This window comes from Poecile atricapillus, chromosome Z (genome assembly GCF_030490865.1).
Source record: "Poecile atricapillus isolate bPoeAtr1 chromosome Z, bPoeAtr1.hap1, whole genome shotgun sequence".
NCBI lineage: Eukaryota > Metazoa > Chordata > Aves > Passeriformes > Paridae > Poecile > Poecile atricapillus.
In genome coordinates, this window is record NC_081289.1 from 54,162,342 (window position 1) to 54,186,478 (window position 24,137).

Below are 24,137 nucleotides of genomic sequence, written 5' to 3' on the forward strand. Positions count from 1 at the left end.
TTTGAAATTATTTATCTTGTAGAATACAGTAGACATGTTTTCAGCAAATTTTATCATAAAACTCAGCACCCACTGAAACCATTTTTACTTTCAATTTTTCTGCAGCAAGTAGACCTATAAAATTGCACTGGTCCAAACCCATATTAGGTTTTGCTCAAACAACTTCTCCCAATGCACCATCAGGCCTCACAGGCTTTTTGTATTGATTTTGCTGTAGTAGAGCACCAGACTGCCTCTCAGACAACTGGCCAAGCTGATCACTCAGTTTTCTGGCAACACAGTGTCCACAAAAAATCTCAAACATCTTCTAAAATGTTTTAGTCGAAAGTCTTACTGCCTGATAATTTTTATAGACAGTTTTTTTTGGGGGGGGGAAGGTGAGCAGAACCATTTATATTATAATCATGTAAATATTGAAATTCGGATGGAAGGTCTTTAGATGAACAGAGAAAACAATTAGCATATCACTCTCTGTAGTGTGTAAATATTGTTAAAAACAAGTAATAATGCAGGTAAAGAGCAAGGTCAGTAAACAGTCAAATACTCTATACTGGCTTCAGCTGAATAAAAAAAATAAAATCCAATCAAATCAATGTTTTCAAAAATTGTGCCTGAGTACCTTCAGTGTGTACATGAGATATAGGACCTCACTCAGAACTGTTTTACAAGCTTGGTACTACCTAAAAAGCTCAAAAAACCTATGTACAATCTCAGATAGTGAGATATTTTGTTCTCTGAAATATTTTTATAAAGTCCTGAACCTGCTTATTTGATTCCCATATTGATTTGTAAGATATCGCTTATACTACTCGCTTGTACTCATTCATTAAACTTACTACATAGTGATTTATAAAATATGGTTGTCATAAAAATATTAAAACCAACCCAAAATGTAGTCGTGATTATATTAATTAATTAAACGAGTTAAAAAATAATTCAAATTTGCCAAAAAACAACACTGAAAATAATACAATTTCAAAATACAGACTTTTTTTTTTTAAATCAATCACTGGATGGACCCTTAAACAGTTTCCTTCCAAAATAATCAAAGCTGAGAATATAATATGGCTTTTCCTTACATTCAAGTTTGGAAAATAAAGTATATGCAGTTTTGAGTTTTCAGCACTAGTTAAAATGTCTCTCATGATTAATTTTATTCAGAGACTTCCAGTACCAAAATCCCAAGTAAAACCTACAATAAGACTTGAAAATAAACATGAAAGAAAGTATATACAATATTCAAGCTTGTCACAAAGCACACAATGGGAAGAGCTCACAGAAGTCCACTCTATTCAGTACATGTACCACAAATAGTAAGACATTTGAAGAATTAAATACACACCATGTATTAATTAGGAAATCTCTCTCAAGAAAGAGTTTAATACCCTGATGTGCAGCTGTACAATGCAACTCCAGTCAATGATTGCTTCCCTACCAATCAACTTTCCTACTTGACTGCTATTAACCTTTTAGAGAAATTCTAAGTAGTGAAAAACCTTCTACTAAGTGAACTTGATTAACCTTGCCAGACAACCTTAGCCTTTATTGTATGTCCCAAATGTCATGTGACATGTATCTTCTACTTAATATTACCATTACTGAAGGAAACTAAAAAATAAATTAATCAATGTTCAAAATGTATTCTAGACCAAATTAAAATTTACTCTTCAATATTTTATTGCATATTTTGATCTACAGAGTTGAACTGATATTTTGTGAACAGGACACTTGGAAAAGTAATGTAAATGTCTTTGCACAGTTAACAATGAGGTTTTTGTTGGTCTATTTGGATTTGAACAGACCCCGGAACCATTTTTGTCTGTGTGAGCTGAAAAGAAACAAGAGCTTCCCAACCAGGATTTTCACTAATTTATAGGCATGGTCCTTTCACAACATGGCCATATTATTGCCCTGCAATAACTGCCCAAATAAAAAAAAATATAATTTTTATTTTATATGACTGTTGGTGTTCTGATAACATAAATTCCAAGAGTTGAGATCTGTTTCTTGTCTTGAAAAAATCAGGACAAGTAATATGTAAACAAATAAACAGAATTCAGTGATGCACACATGTAACTATTTTGCCTAGGTATTGGGATAACACCATTTGAAGAAAGTCTGCTAAGATCTCATATTTACAAAGAAAATCACCACCTCCATACTGAATCTGCTACTAGTTTTAACGCTGACTTAATGCAAAGATAAAAGCTGATGTTTTATTTGGTTCACAGAAGCTGTCAATTATGAAATGTGGGCATTCAGTGATAAAGATACTCTGACCTAGATACAGATATTTTAAGTATTTATTTATTCACAGCAGTCTGTTTAGGCAACAAAGAGTGAAAAATCAGACAGCATATACTTAGACACTTAATGATCTTTAGGTAGCATTTCTCTAAGTATTACAGACTCTTTACTTAGCCTCGGAATCATTATAATACTTGGACATTACTACCAGCAGATTCTGAAAGGTGGAAAAAAGCCCAAATAAAAACAAATTTGAAAAATAAAATGACAACATTTTACTCCCCCTGAATTTGGTCCATATAGACCAGAATTGTGGGTGTGACAGGGACAGCAGAAGCAAACATCTCTGATAGTTGTTGACCCTGAGAAAATGTGTGGCATGTTAAAAGGTACAACCAGGCAAAATCCTATTAATGTCAAGTAATGAACCTGCTCTCCAGCAACTTGTCTAATCCATTTTGAACCTCTGCCCTCATCACTTCCCATGACAAAAGGTTCAGGAAGTTCTCCAAAAGTCATATACAGAAGCATTGTTTCCATTTTCAATCTCCTCCAAATTTCCTTGTGCGTCCCAGTCTCTGGTGATGTGGCATTTATCGAGTAAAGGTACACATTCACCTTACCCACTACCTTCATAACTTTGTAAACTTCAACCATACTCCTCCCTTTCAACCTTCTCAGCTGCAGACTGAGAAGTTTCAGCCCTTTTAGTCTCTCTGCAAAAGGCTCCCATTCTGTGATTTTCAATGCCATCCTCACTGACCTCCCCCATATCCTTCAGAGTAGGAGGACAAAGCTGCACACAGTACTGAATGAAAGGGCATAAGAAGGTTATATATAGCAGGAAAATGATAGTACTGTTGTATAAAGAACTAAGGATTTCACCACAGGGAAACCAAAGTGTCTTTCTGAGTTGTAATTGCCCGTGCTCAGTTCAGGACCTTCTGGACATGCACTGGTTTATTTCTCCTCTGATGTAGCACCTTAGCTTAGCTACATTAGAGCTACATGAAATCACATCTTGTCACACTTCTGCCCATGCAGTTTTGTGAGATCCTCCTGGAGTTCTCTGCAGCTCAAGCAACATTAGAGTAGACAAAACATTTTCATCGCATCTGTAAAGTCAGAGGTTTCCCTTACACTGCCTTTTCCAGGACACTGTATATTGAATAAACATGCAACAATTCTCCTAAACAGAATGAACCACATAGAAATAACATTTAAACTGCCTAGGAACCAATCAAAAGGGAAACATAAGAAACCTTTATCCAAAGCCTCCTTTGAAAACATCACGACTGTACCATAAGAATACTGCTACTTAGTATTCATTAAGATATAGGATATTCACTCAGAAGAAGTATTCATTAAGATATAGGATATTTACGACAGAGCTTGTCATTCAGAAAACAGTATCATGGGGTGATGAGGAGTCAGACCACTGGGTGTCTAGAGCAGCACTGTTTTTAAATAACAAACATAAATACTGAACTGCAGAATTAGATGTGATTAGAATCACATTAGGATTCAAATTAGTGAATCAGTAGGGGATTATAGAGGAGGAAAAAGATGTTAGCACAGGTCAGAAGTGCCACTGCAAACAATTAAATTTTCTGCCTCTCTTTCTCTTGGAATTTGCAACGCAACAGATCAGTTGACAAAACCCAGGTTTGCACTTCTTATTGGTTGAAACTATAATGTTTGGCCACAACTGCTAGACAGAACGAAAACACAAGGAAAGCACATTATGCTGTGACAGAAGGAAGGATAATAGTGACAGGCTCTTACTATTTACAGATTTAGTCACAATAAATACTAAGAATACATCCTCCAGATAAATCCAGGACATGCATGCAAAGCATTTTTTTTTTTTTATTAACAGAAATGAGAAATATAGGTCTGCAATATGCCATACTGTAAACATTTTTTATCTAACTGTATCTTGGTTTTCACATCTGCATATTAGAGTTCAGGGATACCATCAAGACAGACTTTTCACACTCATCACAGTGCTCTCTTCCACACTGTAAATGCCAAAATCTTAAGTTATTGCTAACTATGAAAATATCTTCCAGTCCAACTTTGCCACCACAAAATTATGACTATCCACACGCAAAATATCTTAAATTATACTTTTTTGTCACTCAAGTCTTTGTCTTCTTATTTGTATGGGTATTCTTCCTATAGCTAGGCAGGGCAAAAAGCTATTTACAGAGCCTATTGAACCATCTAAATAAAGTATCTTTTAAGTCAGAAGCGTAGGGTCCCTAGGTAATCAATGGAGAGACGGAAAAGCCTCCAGAGTTATTTAAAGCAGTTATCTGTACGCCTACCATGAATACTGTGGAAGTCCCAGCTGCACTGGTAATCTCTGGTGAGTAACATGATCAAAGAAATGGGTGTTTTTATTCTCTCTCTCACCTTCCCCCGGACCCTGCTGAAATAGATACTGGCTGTCACCTTAAATACAACTTAGTTTCAGGTTCTTCCTAGGGAATACCCTCCCACACCCACCCTAGGCAGGAAATGATGGGCCTTAAATGAGTTATGACTCATGTCCTGATCCTCCTTAGAAAAAGTGTTCCACCCTCCTCCTCTCCCACCACCTGCACAGAGATTACCATATCCAAGACAAGCGAAAGATTAGCATGCAAACCTTGTTGGTATATGCATATTTATGTCCTAAAGTGGCTCAGTGTTTTCTGTTTTCCTGAAGTCATACTTGCTTCATAAGGAAATCCCCTCTCCTTCTGCTTACCCTACTCACTCTCCAAAAATATTATGCAGAATGTTTTCTTGCCTTATTTATCACTGGTAAGAATTTCTTTGGGGTGTTGAAACCAAAGGGAATACACGCAACTAGGGCAAGAAATGTTGATGAGAATTGCATTAAGTAAGCAAAAGCACCTTGAATGTCATGTCACTTTTTTTTTTCCAAATAATTAAATATTGTTGACTTAACTAGACAGAAATCAGGCTGACAACTTTCTGTAAATATGATGTGGAGAAGCTAGAAGATAGCAGAAATGGAATCAAGTTTTTTCCCTTTCTGTTCTAATCTATAACAAAAAATGGAGAATGTTCTGTATTTCCACCTGTTCCTAGGAGTCAGTGCTGGTGTGATTTATAGATACCTATCCACAAAATAAAAAAATCCCAAATAGTTGAGTAAGGACTGAAGAATAGATTTAATCCAGAGGTTAATGTACAAGAAGGAAAACTTCAGATTTCTGTTTCACCATGAGAATTTGACTTTGCTACCTATGAAGGTTCTGATCTATGGAGAGACACACAAAAGACAACAGTTTAAGGCTCTCCAGTCGATAAATCTAGTTTTAAATCCTCCATGTTAGGTTAGCAATCCTGTCCACAATTGCGTCTTTGCTTTCTTGTCACGTTGGATGTGTCATCCTGGGCCATCTTTGTTATCAGAGCCTTACAGTCAGCTTTGATGTCAAGGTCATGTCACTGGTGCTTGCACAGATTAAGGGGCAGTAGCTGGAAGGCTAAAAGGGCTTCAGAAATCTTTGTACCATCACAGATCCAGGCTGCAAGCAAGTATAAAGGTTTGGCCAGCAGATGGGTGCCTTTGTCCAGGACAGAGTGAAGTCCACAAATAACACTTTGCTTTGTCTTTCTTCTGGTCCCACCCCACAACCTGAAGTGTCTAACACATACTATTCCACAACACAACTCATCCACTTCTACAGCCAGGGTCCTGAACCAGTTTTCTAGAACAACTGCAGAGAGACAGGGAGCCTTTCTCCTGCTGTTAGAAGTTACAAACTTCCAGCTTCTATTCACCTGGAAACATGGAAATTGCAAACATCAAACCTGTGAAAACACCAGTTACAGAAAGTCTGCTAGCCATCTTTAAGGCAAAGTAATTGCTCCAGTATGGCAAAAATGGAATATCATTCAGAAAGTTTCCCACAGGAGGCATAGGTGTTTCAGGCAAGATTCTGCTGTCTCCAGCCTCCTGAGAAAAGACAGTACAGTGAGAAGACTATTGTCAGATTGACTAGAACATGAGTTTACAGTGCTCCTAGGAATAACACAGAGCTTCTCCAGAAATTGTGTATACCTTGGAGGCTCTGTCAGGCATGTTCAGTACTATTTTCTCTCTTTTACAGGAAGTTTAGTGTTCCCACATTAAAAAAGCCTTGGCACTGCATGACCAGTTAGGAAGACAGATTATTCAGAGGTGATACCGGATGTAAGCTCCTCCCTTACATCATTTACAAAGGGGTATTTCTCCTGTCACAGCCCCAGAGTGCCTACCATACAACACCTCCTTTCAACATCAGCTAGAAGTTGACATTTCTATTAAATATGTAGCCTCAATTTTAATTCAGAATTTTCCTGTTTATAGCTAAAATGTCTGGAAGTCAATTTATTTATTCATTATCTCAAGAAACAGATTCCTATAAGGAAGAAGTACAGATAAATCCTATTTTTACTCTTCTCTTACTTTTTGCCAGTAGGCTGCAAACTTTCAGTCTGATGGCAATTTTTTTTATTTTTTTAAAATCTCTACTCATGTTACTGACCAAGGTTATTTTAGTTGGCCTGAGAATTTTTACATAATGCCTATATCACTAAAATGAAGACAATTCACCTAACTACAGAAGAGCTAGAGAGAGAAGCAGCCACTTACTTCCCTGTAAATATTTCAGAAGTTTGAAATGATGAACATCTAATCACAAATCAGACAGCTTCGGCACAGACACCAGACTGAATCTGAACAACTATCCTTGAGGCTTGTAATACAAAGTATGGCAATGAATGAAAGGACAAGCAGCATCTCCCTGCATAATGGTTCTTCTGTTGGGAATCAATTCGATTTCAAGGTGAGAAGGTATCTGGATGGACAGCCTGAAAGCTTATGAGATTTAGAGGTTTAGATTCTAGGGATCAGGACAACCTCAGCAAAGAAGACAGCCAAAAAGCGTCCCCAGAGTTCTCTCATTTTTAGGACAGGCAGAAAAATACCTTCCTAGAGGACAAAGAAATAAACATATAAATTATAGCTCATTCAAAGAGAGCTGTAGATTTCTCAGCCATTTTACATAAATAATTACTCTTGCATAGGGCAGTCCATCCTGTGTAATGGAGGTGCTATTACATTTCTATTTAAAATATCACAGAATCACAGAATAAGAAGGGTTGGAGGGGACCTCTGGAAATCAACTAGTCCAACCTCCCTGCCAAGGGAGAGTCAAACCTGAAGTGTCCCAGGTGGGACCTCCCTGAACAGCCTTTTCCAACAGTCTGCCAGTCAACATAAAGTTCCTCCTGATATTAAGTTTATGGCCAAAATATATATCTATAATATATATATATATATTTATAAAGAGAGAGAGAGAGAGGGAGAGAGGGAGAGAGTGAGAGAGAGAGAGAGAGAGAGTGAGCTCATTTCCACATTCACCTGCATCTTTGCCTCTGTAGTGACTGGGGTGCAGGAACCCCTAAGGATCTTTCTACTGGCAGCTAGTTGCAAAAAAACTTCCTCTGAAGAAGGAAGAGCTAAGAGGGTTCTCCCTCAAAAACTTCAAAAATGGGGTAAAAAACCAGCTAAGCTTCAAAACAAAAAAATCACTACCAGTGAGGCAGAGAGATACAGAAACAGGGTCATTCTTTTCCTGTGGCTTTGCCACAGGAGTAGCCTCACACTGGCTGCTGAAGACACCTCAGGATGATAAATGCTGCAGAGAAACAAGTGATTGTGTAAGCAAAACTTCTTTACTTCAAATTGATAAAGAGGAAATACAGAATACTATCATACCATAAGAAGGTGACAAATTCATGCTAAGGGCCATTAACTTATTCAGCTTGCTCACAGGGATTCATTCAAATGCACATATAAGCTAGCAGTCAGACCCATTAATAAACTTAATCATCAGTCTGGAAATGTGGCTGTAAAAATGATTTGCTTTGTATTCACCTACCTGAAGACACAGAGTCTCTCCTCAAAAAAGGTTAAAAGTAAAATAAAGAAAGTTAATAATACAACAGCCTTTGGTAGAAAAGATTTATTTTTATTCCTTAATACCAAAGTACAAATTTTATTCTCATCTGGTAATATAAAACATGATGAGTCAAATGGACTGGTGATTTTAATATAAGTGCAAGGATATATTAAATTCTGGATATATTTGGCTTTGAGTGTTCAGGCAAGTTTAACTCCCTTGGATCTAGAACTCAAGAGAATGTCAAAACACCAGTAATTATTTCATTAAAGCTCCAAAAGAGTATTTAGGGGAAGAACCACAGGCAAGGTAAAATTAAAAGCTTAAAAGGATCTCCTTTAGCAAAGCCCAAAACAACTTCCTTATTTCTTTGTGCTAACACAGCCTTTCTACTGCTGTTCCTTCACTCACTGAATGCCAAATACAGCCCTGGAAAACAAAGCAGCTTGAAAGAAACATCAGCAGCCAAAATCCCAGTGGCTTCTCCATCCTGAGAGAAGGCATAAGACAGAGCAGGGTAGATGGGTGAGTGATCCTCAGCTTCTCTGCTGATTCCCAGTCAGGCCTCCCATGACAAGAGAGGTGATGCACAGGAGAACAGGCCTATGAGGATGCCAACTCAGACAACACAGCACACTAGTCTATGACTGCTGATACTCTCTCTGTCTACTAGAGACCCTAAATGTCCAATTCCCTCATGCAGATGCCAAACAGAAGCCACATTTGCATAAAGAGCTCTATGATAGAAAAATCCACACGTAAATTTCGTGTTAAAAGTGCAAAACTATATTTCAGAGTTTTTTCTTAATGATTATACTGGACATATAAAGCTTTGAATAGTTTCATGGGTTTCAGAAGATCCACTTGTTTTTCTTTGTATTTGAATGTCAAAGCAAATTTTCCTTGTCTAACAGCTGAATAAAAAGGATACAGCTACTCAACTACTGAAAATGTATTAATGCTGCCAACACACCATTCCTCCCTGGTATTTTCTCAGTATTGCTTTAGCTACAAATATAATAATTAAAAGTACTTCATTATGTAGCTAGCATGGTTCCTAAACGTTGTTCAGAGTCAAAAACTTAAGCATGGTAAAAAGGTTACTTGCTTTTCTGTGGATGTTTTAATATTCTTTCCATCATTCTTCTATCATTAGAGGAAATGAGAACAAATCAACAACCTCTGGGTCAATCAGAGACTTTTTCCCCAAAGTAAACTCTGCAATTATAGAAAAAAACGTTTGTTTACAGGACCTAAAACACTCTCCCCTCCATCCTATTTAAATACCATTCCTGCATGCAAACAGAACTGAAGTACCTGGGGTTACAAGACTTCCTTTTTCATCAGAACTCATGTTATTAAGCTGAAAATCCAAACTGCCCTGACAAACACCATTCATTTTAGCTCTGAATTTCTTACCAGAAGATTACAGAAGTAATCTTGGGAGGAATAGTTGAGGTTGCAGCACTATTCCCCAAGGCACTAAATTTTTTGTCTTGAGCAAGACCTTTCCAAACCTCTTGAAGAGAGGTAAAATACCAATGAAACACCTCAGAAAGAAAAAAAAAGAAAAAAAAAAAAGAAGAAAATGTAACTACTGAAATAACTTCATATTAAAGTCCTATTAGCATGTAATCAAGAGTGACATCTGATGAATAAAAGGCAACATCCAAAATCCTGTAGGAAATGACAATTTATTTCTTCACTGAAATATTTGATTTGAATTATTCTGTTTAAGAAAAAAACAGTTGCAGATCTTTCTTCCCATTGAAGAGAGTAAAATCAGTCAGAAAGCAAAACTTTTTTTTGGGGGGAGGACAGCTTAGAGGAAGATATATTCTGGTATTTACAGGTGCTAGAAACTAAAAGCAGATGTGTGAATAAGCTTGAAGTGTGCTTATTTGAATTTTTCTACTATAAAAGGCATGAAACACTTTTCAGGTTGATAGACACATAGGACAATTTTAAAGTACTGACCTGTTCTGTCAGGGAGGCCATCACCATTATCCCATGACAATGAGCAGAAACTTTCTAGACTCACATGTAGCATATAAAAATCCAGTCAACACTTGAATACTAATTATAACTCTACAGCCTCCCACAATCCCACAAAATCACTGCTTTTCTTCTATCTCTCATACTGCTGCAGTCCTTTCTGCCCACTGAGAGACATGACAGCTTCTACCCTCCTGCCCTGTCTGCAACCACTCTGCAGTGTCTGCAAAACTGCCTTTTATCTAAAGAGCAAAAAACCCCTGCCCCATGCTGGGGCAGTGCATCAGCCACCCAGCAGTAAACTCTCAGCAGGAAAGGCCTGAAAGTAGCAGATCTCCTGTGTAAAGCAGCTGATGAGAACGCGACTGTGGCGTGCGATTTAAGTTTTTTTAAAGGGCAAAAGGAATATCTTGGGCCAGGTGAAAGGACATTTTGAGCTCTGTACATGTACAGCACCTGATGTACAGCAATGGACCTTGCCAATATTTTTCACAGGTTACTTGGTTGTATAAGGTATAATCGTGCATGAAGTAAGGAATGACAGTTATTGGTGAACATGGGGCTTAACAGAAGCCCTGGTCACATTATAGCATCCCACAGAGTCAGTGTCTTTTCTTGTGACTCAAAAACCTCAGATATACATATTTATGTGTTCTAGCATATACAGTCCAAATCAATTTTTTTTTCTTCCTGTGCCAGGTCTCAACTTAAAGAATTAATGAATGTTTAAATTTTGGTCTAAAAACTAAACAATCTTATTACTTGTTTAATAACTTCAAGAAGATTATCAACACTACACTGAAACTTTCTCTACAAAGATATTATTCTTTGTGCTTCATAAACTCACAGTTGTCCTCATAAATTATATAGGGTATGAAAGTTTGTACAGAAAATATCCAGAAGCATGGGAAATTCTGTGATTTGTGAAATAACTGCATTATTTCTCATTATTTTACCAAGGAAAGGATCAGAAGTAAAAACATGCAAAAGTCACAAAGGCCTTGCTGCAAAGTAAACTGCCCTTAATCTGACTTATTTCCAAAAATGCATAATTAACTGGACTTCAGAAAAGTGCTGGGTGAAAGACTCCAAGTGTACTGAACACCACAAGCAGACTTCAGTGAGAAGAAATTCTTGACAGAAATTAGTCTTAGAATTAAAAATAAAAATATTTATTATGGAAGATACAATATAATCCATTGTTATCAATATTAGACACTTATACAGTTATATCTTGCAACAGCTGAAGATAACCAAGGATCAGACAGAATACAAGGATTTCAAGCAGATAGTTATATCTTGTAGCAAAGTACCATCTAAAGCTGTTTCCAAAAGAATTAGTTTTTGGTTGATTCCCAAAACTGCCAAGTATAAAACACTTCAGAAATAATTCTTCTTAAAAACAGTTACATTATACTAAAAAAATATTTATTGCTTGTTAGAAAACAGAATGCAATTTGCATTCTTTCATTATGAAAAGTACTGTTCTCTCCTCTGGGAACTCAAGAAGGGGATTTAGATCAGTCAAAAAAGGCAACCCTATAAAGGCAATTTCAAAATAAAATAAACTTCTGTGTGGAGTTACAATTTACCTGCCAAAAAAATATTCTGGTACTGATGAAGTGGTGTAATAATAGTGTATGATCACAAACCAGTCTGAGTTTGATTTTCAGTTTGACTTACTGCAAAATTACCTTCTTTATCAGTGAATAATTTAAAAAAAAAAAGAAAGAAAGAAAAAGGAAAAAAGTATCATGTTTGATCTCTGTAAATCACAGAAATTGAAACAGGCTGGCCAAGCATCTCAACTGCAAGTCAAGGAGCTCATTAAGTCCCTGACAACTGGCAATCATTTCTTTATCATGTAACACAGCTTGAGGCAACACAATGTAAATAAAAATCAGGTGAAAGTCTTAACATTTACAAAATTGAATCTTTTAATCACAAAGAGATGTGGGTGGTTGACAGCAGTTGCTGGCTTTTCTCTGAATTGTGAAGTTGAAAACAAGATCACAGAAGTCTTCAGCATCCTAATGTGAACATCTTGTTAACGTTCACTACCTACGTACAAATTTAGGCATTTGGTGTATATTAAGATTGTGAAAAAAAGTTACTTCTTCAAAGAAAAATGCAAAATATTCTTATAGCTATGTGGATTCTGTTTGACAGTGTCAGAGTGATGACTTAAGTTTTAGCTTTTATATTTTTCATATTCTGTGCTACCTAGCAGTGTAGTTTTGAGCTTCATATGAAGTGTTAGTGAGCTCTCTTCACAGGGTAGGCAGACAAAACAATTCCTTTTCTAGACTGAGACCAAGGACCGTCGTTACAAGTTTCAGGCCCAAAAGCATAAACAACAGTGGACTGAAGAGAGAAAACAAGGATGGGACTTCATAACCTGAAGTTGTGATTGGACAATTAACCCAAATATGCAGATGGACCAACAATTATAAAAATGTGGGACCTCGTGACCAGTGGTCCATTTTGTGACCGTTTTTAAATTCATATTGTGTGTAGCCCTGGCCAGGCTCTTGTACTGCCCAAGGTGTATCCTTTATGGCCTTTCAATAAACACCTACTTTATTCTTAACTCTGTCTAGCCTCTGTTCTAGGTCAGCCTCTCAAGGCATCAAGACAGTTGATGTATTATTGTTCACTTTATTTCTGATTAGGTTTTTCTGCTATTGAATGAACACTGGCTCTCACTGCTATCACACGAAGGATGGAGAAAGGCAACCAGTGTGGACCTGCAGGAACCTGTCGATACCAATGGTTTAAGAGTTGAAGAGAATGCTCCATTTCAAACAGGCTGGGGAGCAGAAGCTGCTGAAAATAAAAAAGTTTCTAAATGCTGAAGAAGACACAAGGAGGAGGCTGGCAGACAATACCTCCTACGGTTATACAGAGCACCCTTGTCTGCTTAGCAGCCCTGTAGGAGCAGGATAATTTACTCTTATCATCAACATTGTAAGACATTTTTCTGTTTCCTATTTCCAAAGTACTGAAAGGTATTAAAAAAAAAAAAAAAAAAAAAGGGGGAAAGAAAGAACAGTTTTCTGCACAAATTATAACTGTACAGATTTTCTTTTAAGGGCAGCTCTTTGTCAGAGCTGGAAGATATACAGAATTTCATATATCTGATTCTCTTCTAGAAGCACAGGCTGGAAGCCAAACTAATCAAAACCTCTATCAAAAATACAATTTTAACATCTATTTGGACTTGGACTTATCTCACTGCTCCCAGACACTATTGATTATCATTATCTGCATGTCTCTAGTATTCTAAACAGCTGCAGCAAAGGGAAATGAAAGTGAGCATTTCCATACAAAGACAGATAGAGGCTTCTAGGGCAGAATGAAAACTGCTGGTGCTGACTGAAATACGAGTCTAAATTCATCTCATCTTCTATTCACTGTCAATAGAAAGGAATAAGATACAGCCTAAACTAAAATATTATTAAAACTATAATGAGAAATAAGGGATTTTGCCAAAGGAATAAAGGTATTATATTATCAGAGACTGGTTGCTGTCTACACTGCACTTCTTGGCACGGTTAGGTATGACTGTTGTCTTTTTCTTTGCAACAGACTTCTCCTCATAACTTTGGTCTATTATGTGCTTGACTGGACCACAGGAACAGGATATGAAAATTGTTCTTGGAAGCAACTCTGTTGAGTACATAATCAAAATTTTTGCTTTAGCAAAGTAACCTCATCCTTGCCTCAGAAAACTAAAATCTGCAGACAGCAAGAACCCCATACAAGTGTATAGCCTTGAAGCCTTTCCCTTTCCATTCTCTCCAGCTTGAAGTACATAGGTGCTCATGTATCTGCTCCTGAAGAGGTAGATTTTCATCACTTCCCATCCTCCAATACTTACATGAATCCGGGGTAAACACTGTGCACTTCAGAGACCTGCATGGGAGATTTTACAATTTCCAGTGCTCAAAAGCAGCAAGAGCAAGAGAAGTGACTTCTCTTAATCCCATTGAGTCATCTTTGCACACATCAGGGTGGTCAATCTTTCTCCCTTCTTATCCACAACAAGGTTATTTTCTCTTTAATTTGCAAGTAAAAGAAGAGAAAAGACATGCTCACAGTTCTACCATATTAGATGAAAATTAGCCACTGGGATGTTTCAGTCTCCATGGGTTATGGACCAAGAATTTAAGACAGGAAATTGTTGATATTTGCCAAACAGTTTTGGTCCATCAAATTTTATACAGATACAAACCAAAATAAAGAGGCCTTCAAGTATACAGATACAGTAACCTAGTGGACGTTTCATCAAAACCACTTCTAGACTAAGGGAACAATTTTCTTGTTTAATTGTTCAGAGTTCTACACGTCACACCTGTTTCTGTTCCTCTAGCCCAATGCAGTCTAACAGCAGATTTTGACCACCCACAGCAATGTATAAAGCAAGACTTAGCAATCACCAGACACCAGAGGAGAGAAGAATCCATATGGAATTTCTACTATAAGTAACAAGTTATCTACTTGGCAAAAAATAGTTTTTTTCATGTTTTCAGATAATGGAACAGGTTTCCCAGAAGGTTTGCAGTCTGTCTCCACTCCATTCTTAGAAGTTTTAAGACCTGCCTGGTAAAGCCCTCAGTAACCTGGTCTGTCCTCACAGCTGACCCTGCTTTGAGCAGGAAGCTGGACTGAATGACCTCCTGAGGACATATCCAAACTGCCTCCCATGCCTCTATGTTCTATTGTATATAAAACCCTCCCAAAATTAAGCAGAATTATTCCCCCAGACTTCAATGCTTCTTCATCTTATTACCAACCCACATATCCCAGAGGCTTAGTGATTTACATGAATGTGAATTTAGAGGCAAAAGGAAAAAAAGAGGGGACAAATGGGGAAAAAAAAAAAAGGAATACTTTCTATTTCTTTTAACTCAAAACACTGCTCATAATTTGATGCAGCAGAAGTGTTACATACTGCAGATGTTTCCATCATGTAACAGATACATGATTTCATGCTACACAACACATATAATTTGTTCCTATATTAAGATGGCCCATAACTACAAACCAGCCTTCTGCATAATATATGAAAAGCATTTTAGCTGTAATCTGGTTGACTATTTTATAGACAGTGTAAGAAGATGTGTGAGCTCAGTTTAAATGCTTCATCTGCACTGCTTGGTTGTGAGACTTGCAAAAATACCCTCTTTTTTCAGGTTTCTCCTCCTTATGTAACTGTTAATTTACACTTCTATCACTACGGACACTGGTAAATAAAATATTTTTACATATCAACTATATTACTGATTAGCAAGAGATTATACACATAAATCTAAATATGACTGTTGAATGGACTGTCTTGGCCTCAGTAATTTACAGGAAAAATAATTTATCCAACAAAAACAACAATGCAGAAATGTGAAAATTAGCTTTGTAGAGGATGCTTGAATTGAAGAGCATTTAGTTCTAACATGCGAACCTTCTAGACACTGGATGTCCAACAGGAGCCTGAATCACTTGTCATCTATTTATGGCAGCAAATTTCTTTTAAAGATTAAAACACAGGCTCAGAAATGTATGTGCATGCATATGCCATTTATCAGAGGGTATGCAAATGTCAGACCATGGCACATTCCTCAGAATCACTCAACCTGTGTGAGCTGTGACACTGTAAAAGGAGATCCCTGTAGCATATACTCTGCATACCCTTTATCCAAGTGCTCAGCCCCAATCAGATCATGCAAAGATTCCTTGCTGAGCCATCTCATCTCCTTGGCTGCAGAGATGTACCTAAAAATGGAGGGATTCTACACACAGGGAGGAAGAACTGGACCCGCTGACAGAGGGGAAATATTCTGGACACAAACCAAATGACACCAATACTTACTTGGCAGGCATTATAAATCAACTGGTGTTCCAATTTTTTGATCCCTAGAATCTGCTGAAACATCTCATAAAGCTGTTCCTTGCTTAGAATCAGCTCTGATACAGCACTTAAGGCCATTCTATTTGGCTGTTTGCAAAAGTCCTCTTCTCCCCTGTATATGGCATCGTATTTGGCTAACCAAGAACTTAATACTGTCTCTTTGCTTAATCCATCAATTTCCGGCAAACTTCGGACTCTCTTTTCTATGTTTTTCTTAAAAACATCTCTAAAGTCACTTGCAGAACATCCTCCACTGTGGACCATTCTTGCAACCCGGTCACTCTTGAGAAATACCTTTTAAAGTAAAAGAAGAGAAAAGAAAAGAAACAGTTAGACATGGACACAAATACAAAACAATCCCTCTATAAGGGAATGAAACTAGTATTTTGCTTCTACATAAGAGGGCTTTATATGAAAGCCCTCTTATACAAGCAAAGTATTTATATGAAAGTATTATATGAAAGTATTTATATGAAAGCCCCTTTATACAAGCCAAGTTTGTTATGTTTTTCATAAAGAATAGGGTGATCACATTGAAACCAAGTTTCCACAATGAATAAGTAAGTAAACTAAGTAGTTTTACAAGTATTTATGCATAAATTTACAATAGCTAGACTAGATAAACTTTGAATTAACAGCAGCTAATTCAGAATTTACCCACAATGGGACAGAAATCCAGGAGGAAAAAAAGCAAAAAAACAAAAACAAAAAACCAATAAAACCCCAAAAAACTAAAGAAACAAACAATATTAACAACCGAGAAGATCGAGTTGAAGATACAGAGCTCTTTCTACTACTGTAGATACAATACTGAATACAATATTGGATTCTCCATGTAAAATCAAAGGCCAATATAAAAAAGCCCCTCCCAAATACTCTTTAGATATGACTTTAAGATATGACAAGGCAAATTACAACAACAAACAATTAAATCAGCACCAGCATTCTGTAAAAACTTTCCATTCTTCAAGAATGCTTGCTTTCATCTCTTCTTTTAGAAGTGCAAGGTTGATCTTTCCAGACACTGTATGTGGCCTGCACATAGCTCATTTATAGTACCAAGCCTCATGAAACTTTCTCTACAAGATGCAACCTACAAAAAGCTGACAGTGCAGGGATTAAAACTACATCATGCCACTGAAAGGATAACTCAGGGGTAACCACCTGTCTTCTGCAGCAGAGGGAGATACTCAAGGCCCCCCATGCTGCAGTGTTCAGCTGCTGGGAGCTGCTTGGGTGCTATACCAACATCCCAAGCACAGCTGAAATGCAAGGAACAGATGAGAAACCACAAAGTTGAAACAGAACCATCACCTTTCTGACTGCCTGCTCTCTTCAGCCAGATGTATGAACCAGGAATTAAACATGCATTTTCACACAGTCATTACAGTCACCAAGAACTGTGAAATCATATATGATTTTGCGAATGGAGATGACTCCAGGTACAATTTCATGATAGAAGATGGTTTGCCTAATAACCAATTATTATAAAATAACCAATAACAAAGTATTATAAAACACTACTGTGCTTCACTTTCAAAATACAGAAAAGTGGAGTAGCAGAGGAGCTGAAAATCTGAGCAGAGATGCATGCAGACTAAGAGAAATTAATTCTAAAATTTTTAGTGCTTGTCAATGCATACTCTCTTGTAGCATATTTTAAAATGTGGTAACTTATAAAATGTATTTTTCAACAGATATTGAAACTGCTATTTTTCAGAAGAGCTGCAGATTAAACCTAAAAGTATTTGTCCAAAGAGATTATTTAAAAAAACCCCATCACCAATATATGCTAATCACGTTATGCTCTTTCTGTACCACGATACATTCCGTTTTATGTAAACATAATGTCTAAGGTTAAATTCTTACCCATAATGGGACCTGATATAGTTACTGTCAATTAATGCTTATATTAATTTCTTCAGGCTACACAAACATTGAATCTCATTTCAAAACAACTAATAGTCATAAATTCCATTCAGCAATAAAACTTATCAACACAAACAGGTATGAGGAGATAACGGAACTTAAAACTCTGGTTGTTTTAACAGTCTGCAATTACAAATGATTCATTCCTCTAACAGCTTCAGTGGTAAAAAAGATGACTTCAAACAGCTACTTTGTACTGTTCATAAACAATACTTCATCTTCCATCACATCAGCCTGCAACCCAACAAGAGAAAGCAGATGCAGAAGACAGTGAGAAATTAAGAATATTTATAGACACTTCCCATCCAAAATCTCATATTCATGCAAGATTACACAACCCGATGTTTTGCTAATATAACTGGCCAGCCTTGTGAAAAAAAAACAACAAACCAACAAAAAAAACCACCTAAAAAAACCCCAACTCCAAACCTGAAAAATACACACTGTAAGAACATCAGCGTATCATTCACTTTTCATTACCTTCTTCCACTCTTATTATTCCAAATGATTAATCCTGAATGAAAGGGCTGTAAAGCTGCTAGCACTTTCCTTGATCTATGAGCCATACTAATCCAAAATTTATTTGTGATTCTGAAGTTGATTTTCCAAGAGACTTTTTCCCAGGGAAGACCCATTCCATTTTTTAACCACTTAACCAGGGAAGGGAAGCACTATTTTAACACTTGGTGCACATAACATTCACAAAATAATGGCACATTCATGTTAGATGTCAAAGCAATAGGTAAGTGCAAAAAGAAAATATAACCTACATGTGTCCCTGACTCTAAAATTTTCCCTTCTGATGTGTTTTGGGTCACAAACTGTATTTTTATTAAATTTTAAAACAATTATTCCAAGGTAATTATTTTTAAAGATACAGTGGATATATAAGGAAAGTACTTAATATATAAACCCAAGGTGTCAATAAGAGTACGAAAAACATGGTTTGTTCTGCAAAAGAGTCCACTGGACCTATAGCTTTTACTGTACTACTCTCATTTGAGTGGAAATTGACAATTTTTTTTCCTGGGGGGGGAAAAAAAAGTAACATAATCTTTAAAATTAACTGCTTGCATTTAAGATAATTAAAATGAAATAATAACATTTTAACAAAACTGTTTCATATGCAAGATGTTGTTTGCAACAGAAAACCGTAAGAGAATAGAAACTATATTAAGAATGTATTAAATGTATCACAAATTTAAAACACTAAGATACATTAAAAAGCTATTAAGTCACATTAATCCTCTTCCTGAAAGACATATGGTACACTCCACGTTGAATGTAAATTTCTTTGCTTCAGTTAGACTTCTTGAGATTCATCTGCTTGGTTTCAGAGCTTTGAATGATTATATAAACAGCAAAATCATCCCCATGAAGAAAAATATTTTTATTGATACTTATCTTTAAAACAAAATACTAATTAAGTACATTCACTAAATCTCTGGTTCTTACTGCTTCATTCCTGATCATCAATTGATCATTAGACTTCGTTCTAATTAAATAATCATTCAAAAACTTACAATGTTAAAATGTTATCTCAAGTCTCTCAACACTAGGGGGGAATTGGAGAGGAAAAATATTAAGAGGTTTGAGTGTAAAGTATAAAATATCAGAACAAGTTATTGTGGGCACAAAGAAATCTAATTCTGCATGGACCTAGATTTGGCAGATCAGCCATGATCTTTTGGAAATCCACAGATTATTCAGAAATATTTTCACAGGACTTTAATGAAGCATTTCCTGCTACTTACCAACATTTTCCAGACTTAGTCAAAGACATCTGGGATTGATGCTGTTGTTAGTCAGCATCTGAACTTCTAGTATCATTACCAGTTTATTGAATCCACAAATCAACATCAACTGTCTGTTTTACTCACTGCTAACAAATTATCAAACACTAAAAAGGAATGCTCTATTAACAAATAAAATGCATTCTGAAGCAAACAGATAGTTCAAATACAGGTTTCAATGAGCCACATATATCCACTTTGAGAAACTTTCTCAACTCATGTTATTTAGAATCCTCCTAAATATTTTTGGACTGAATCACACCTTCAGTTTCTGATGGATAAAGCTCAACTCATTCAAAGGTGCGATAACACGTTTTAAAAAAAAACCAAAACCAATTGTAATCTACTGAAGCACCGTTTAAATTCACTTTTTTCCAAATCATTACATATACACAATTTCAACTACTGCAAATGCTACTAAAAAGGCTTAATTCAAAACAGTCTTTAGCACTAGATAATTACATTAAAAGTATATTTTTGTTTAAAGATGAAAAATCATTATTTAGCAGTGCCTACAACTTAAAAAAATATTCAAAATATTATGGAAAGAACTGATTTTCATTTCGAGAATATACCCCTTAAATAATTTTTTTATTTATTGGACATAATACCAAATTTAACTAATTATATAATTAGGCAAAACGAACACGATTATCTTATTCTCTATTGTAAAGCTCAGGAAAAAGAAAATTCAAGCAAATGCAGTACAACATCAGGGCAAGAAGGATTCCTTAACCTCTGAAAACTTCTTGCTCATCTGGCCTCTGTACACTTTCTAGTAGTGCAAAAGCATCAACATTCTCCTCCTCTTTAAGCAATGCAGCAATGTATGATGGGTGCACTCAGCCCCATGACCAAACTAACAGCAGCTTGGTACAGGCTCCAAGAGAGGTCATGGCCTGGGCCATAGCTTGGCCAAGAACTCCTCTAGTTCCCATGTGTTCTCTGAAAACCCACAAAGGAGCAGAGTGACACAACAGAGCACTGGTGCATATGCCCTTGGAACACTGATCAAGTGATTCACACATGAATAGCTGGTAGCTTTTCCAAGACACATTTATCAAAGAACAAAGAAGGCAGTGGGTACAAGAAATCTCATGCATACCTCTCCCACTGCATGTAATTTCATTAAAAGCCAACCACTGTGTTCCATATATATGACAGATGAAGTGAGTTTTCTTTGAGCTCTCCCAGCTAAACAGCCTGGCTGCATAGCAGTGATCTTCCCTTGAGCCTCTCAAGGCTGAGACCCTTTACAGTGGCACATCTTTGGCAAGTGACCAATACTGTGTGTAACCTTTTAGTGTGATAACTTTGACTTGTTCCTTGGTAGCTTTACTTATGCCTTTGTAGTTTTGAATCACTGTTCAAACAACTGTGCTGCAGAGTAACAGAGTGAACATTGACACTGAACCTTGTTAAACAGCATTTTCACAACCATATTAAAAATGCTTTTGCTAATACCGTTCACAAGGTTTCTTTAAGAAATCTAAATCACCCCTTCATGACAAAGTGGAATAAAACCCACAGCCATTGTACAGAGAGCCTCTAAATAATAGGTCACCCAGGAGTTCTGATATCTTTCCCCTTCTATTACTATGATTACTTGTATGCCATTCTGAATTAAGTATAAAACAATCCTTTCTTCCAGACTACGAAGCAAAGCTGTAACAGGAATCTCTGCACTGATGCAGACCATAGGAGATGCTTCATTACCTACACTTGAGCATTCATAAGTGATTGTATCGACTGCTCCAACTGATGCTGCACATTATTTTACTTGTACATGATGTCCTTCTAATTAGGATTATGCAGGTCTCTGTTGGCCTCCTGAAGCTTGCTAAGGAGCTGTAAGAACAACAGTGTGGCCATTGGGCTAGAAGCACCAATCCAAACACATTCTTTAATGATAACATTCTTCTAAAGACTCCACCAGAGGCTGACAGAATTGTAAATGTATTTCTGCACAAGGGCCAAACATTGCCCTCCTACAGCAGCACAATGACTGATGAAGCAGAGAGTTAACTAGTTAGATCTCCAGTGTGTTTATTCAGGACTGCAACTGATGCTTGGGGCATCCTTAAAACACGCTGATGTTAAAACAGAACTTTTTCATATAACTTAGAAAAAAGGCTGTCATGTAAGGCCTAAAGATATTTTTCTCTGGAGACTTTTTTCACAAGTACCCTATCACCCAGACACAAACACACAGCTACGGAGAGCAACATTTTGTTCTTACGGATGTGTTCTTGTCTTAAAGAAATTTTCTTCTCCTTTAAGCTTACCAGAAGCAAAGCTGGAACTATATCAAGATTAATGGCAACTATGTCATATCAGAAATTGTCGATTAAAAAATAAAAATGAAGAGAAGTACCTCTTTGATAAAGACTGAACAAGGGCAAAAAGAACTTCGATGGAAGTCCAAGGAATATTCAAGTCTTTGAAAGCTTTTCAGGTTTCTGATATACTTTTCTGATGCGTTCTGTACTCAAGCTCCTGCTGTGCTTCGCGCAATTACCAGAACTCTTGAGTTTATGACACACAGAATAATTTTTTCGAAAAAGACAGCAATTTTCAGGGCTAAATTTAGCTCTAAAATTTCTGCAAAAGACAATGATTTTCTTCCTGCAAACAAAAAGGAATTGAAATAAGTTTCTTATTTAAAAATTGGATGTGACATGCATCACTATGTTGTGCTAGAAGCATTACCTGAGGCAAAACAAAATACAAGATGTTTACTGTGCAATATTAAATAGCCCCTATGCAGCTACTGCAGCAGCTCTTTAAAGCCTCTCCTACCTCAGCTCATTAGCAACACTTGTCACTGTCAGGGGATCTCACCAACTTAAAGTCCTTCCTGTTCCACAGGAATAAAAAGTATTCCCATTTCAAACATTAATGTGAGCAATGCTCTCTGTGACCAGCTCTCACACCCTCCAGAAGTTCTACTCTAGACTGAAACCACACAATGCATCACACCAAGAGCTGGGGATAGTTTGATGAGAGAGCAAGAACTTCTGACAGTTTGGAGAAGCTTCCACAACTATGCATTTTAAGAACAAAGGTTTATTCCTTGTAGCAATTCACATATATCATGACCAGCGCTGTCTGCTGCTACATCTTGGTGCTGCAGAAAAAAACCATTCTTTCAGGTATGATGTTCTCACTGCACTTACAACAATCATGAAAGAAAGAAAAAAAAAAAAGGAACCACACCAAAAATTATTGATATTGTTACACTAATATAAGTTGATATTTAGATTAGTTCGACTAAGCACATTACAAGAACAAGATCATTTTTGATCAAAAATAGTTAATGCAGCATCATGCATCCAAGAGTAAAATCAATTATTTTTATGCTCCTTGAATAAAATTACTGTATTGGCTACTGAAATAGCATTTATATTGAAGAAGACATTAATAGTTATCAATGTATTTTAACAGCTACTTCGAATAACTCTTGGCTGCTGAACATGAGTAGAAATTGAGCTAGCTAATGAGATTTGCTCAGTATTTTGAATTTCTAGGGAAAAAAAATAAATTAGGCATTGCTTGCAGGTCTTCTTCCTCCATTGTTCTCTTTCATACTCTAGAAATATCCTCCAAGCACTATTTTGATTTTTTTACAATGAAATTATCAGATTTAAAGAATCCTATTTTTTAATCTATGTAAGTCTTCAGAACCTCACCTTCAGGTAAAAGCAAAAGATACTGATATTTTAAGAAATCACACTTATAAACTCTGATTACTCTATTTCGGAATTTCCATCATTATTTTGTTAATGAAAGGTTACTTCTCTTAGAAATATAATACACTGTACAGTTTTCCCTAATTTCGAAGGGGGGAGAAATCTGAAATAAAATAAAAATCTTTAATTTTTGGCTAACAGTGAGGTCATGGTTTTTAATTCATTTTTAAAACCTCTTTAAAGTAGCACATTACATTAAGGTGAAAAAAAAAATATATCATCAGCATCCAAAGAGGTATAATATTTTTTTATTTATTTTTTAATATATCTACTACCCTTCCTGAGCACATTAAACTATGATTTCTTCTTATTAAGATTAACAGTTCAGAAACCATCACAAGTTGAAATTGACAGGTGATTTACTTTGCTTTCTTCAGCTCTTTTGGGCACTACAGCTGCACACTGGACATTTACCACCGCTTAGCAGCTAGCTATCTGTAAAAAAAAAAACACCAAAACTCACACTCTTTCAAATTAAAATGTGTGCTACTGCTCCAGGGGTACATGCTTGTAAGTACACTACACACCACTGTGCACTGGGATTTGTTCATTG

General features: G+C 36.4%; 1 protein-coding gene across 3 annotated transcripts in view; it reads right to left on the minus strand.

Annotated features, from left to right (window-relative positions):
- Window positions 1–24,137, minus strand: part of LOC131573263 (calcium-dependent secretion activator 2-like) — a 283,517-nt gene that overhangs the window by 173,021 nt on the left and 86,359 nt on the right. For all 3 annotated transcript variants that reach the window (XM_058827047.1, XM_058827048.1, XM_058827046.1), the window contains exon 3: window positions 16,075–16,407. In XM_058827047.1, coding sequence (XP_058683030.1) covers window positions 16,075–16,407 — 333 coding nt within the window. The remainder of the gene's footprint in view (window positions 1–16,074; window positions 16,408–24,137) is intronic.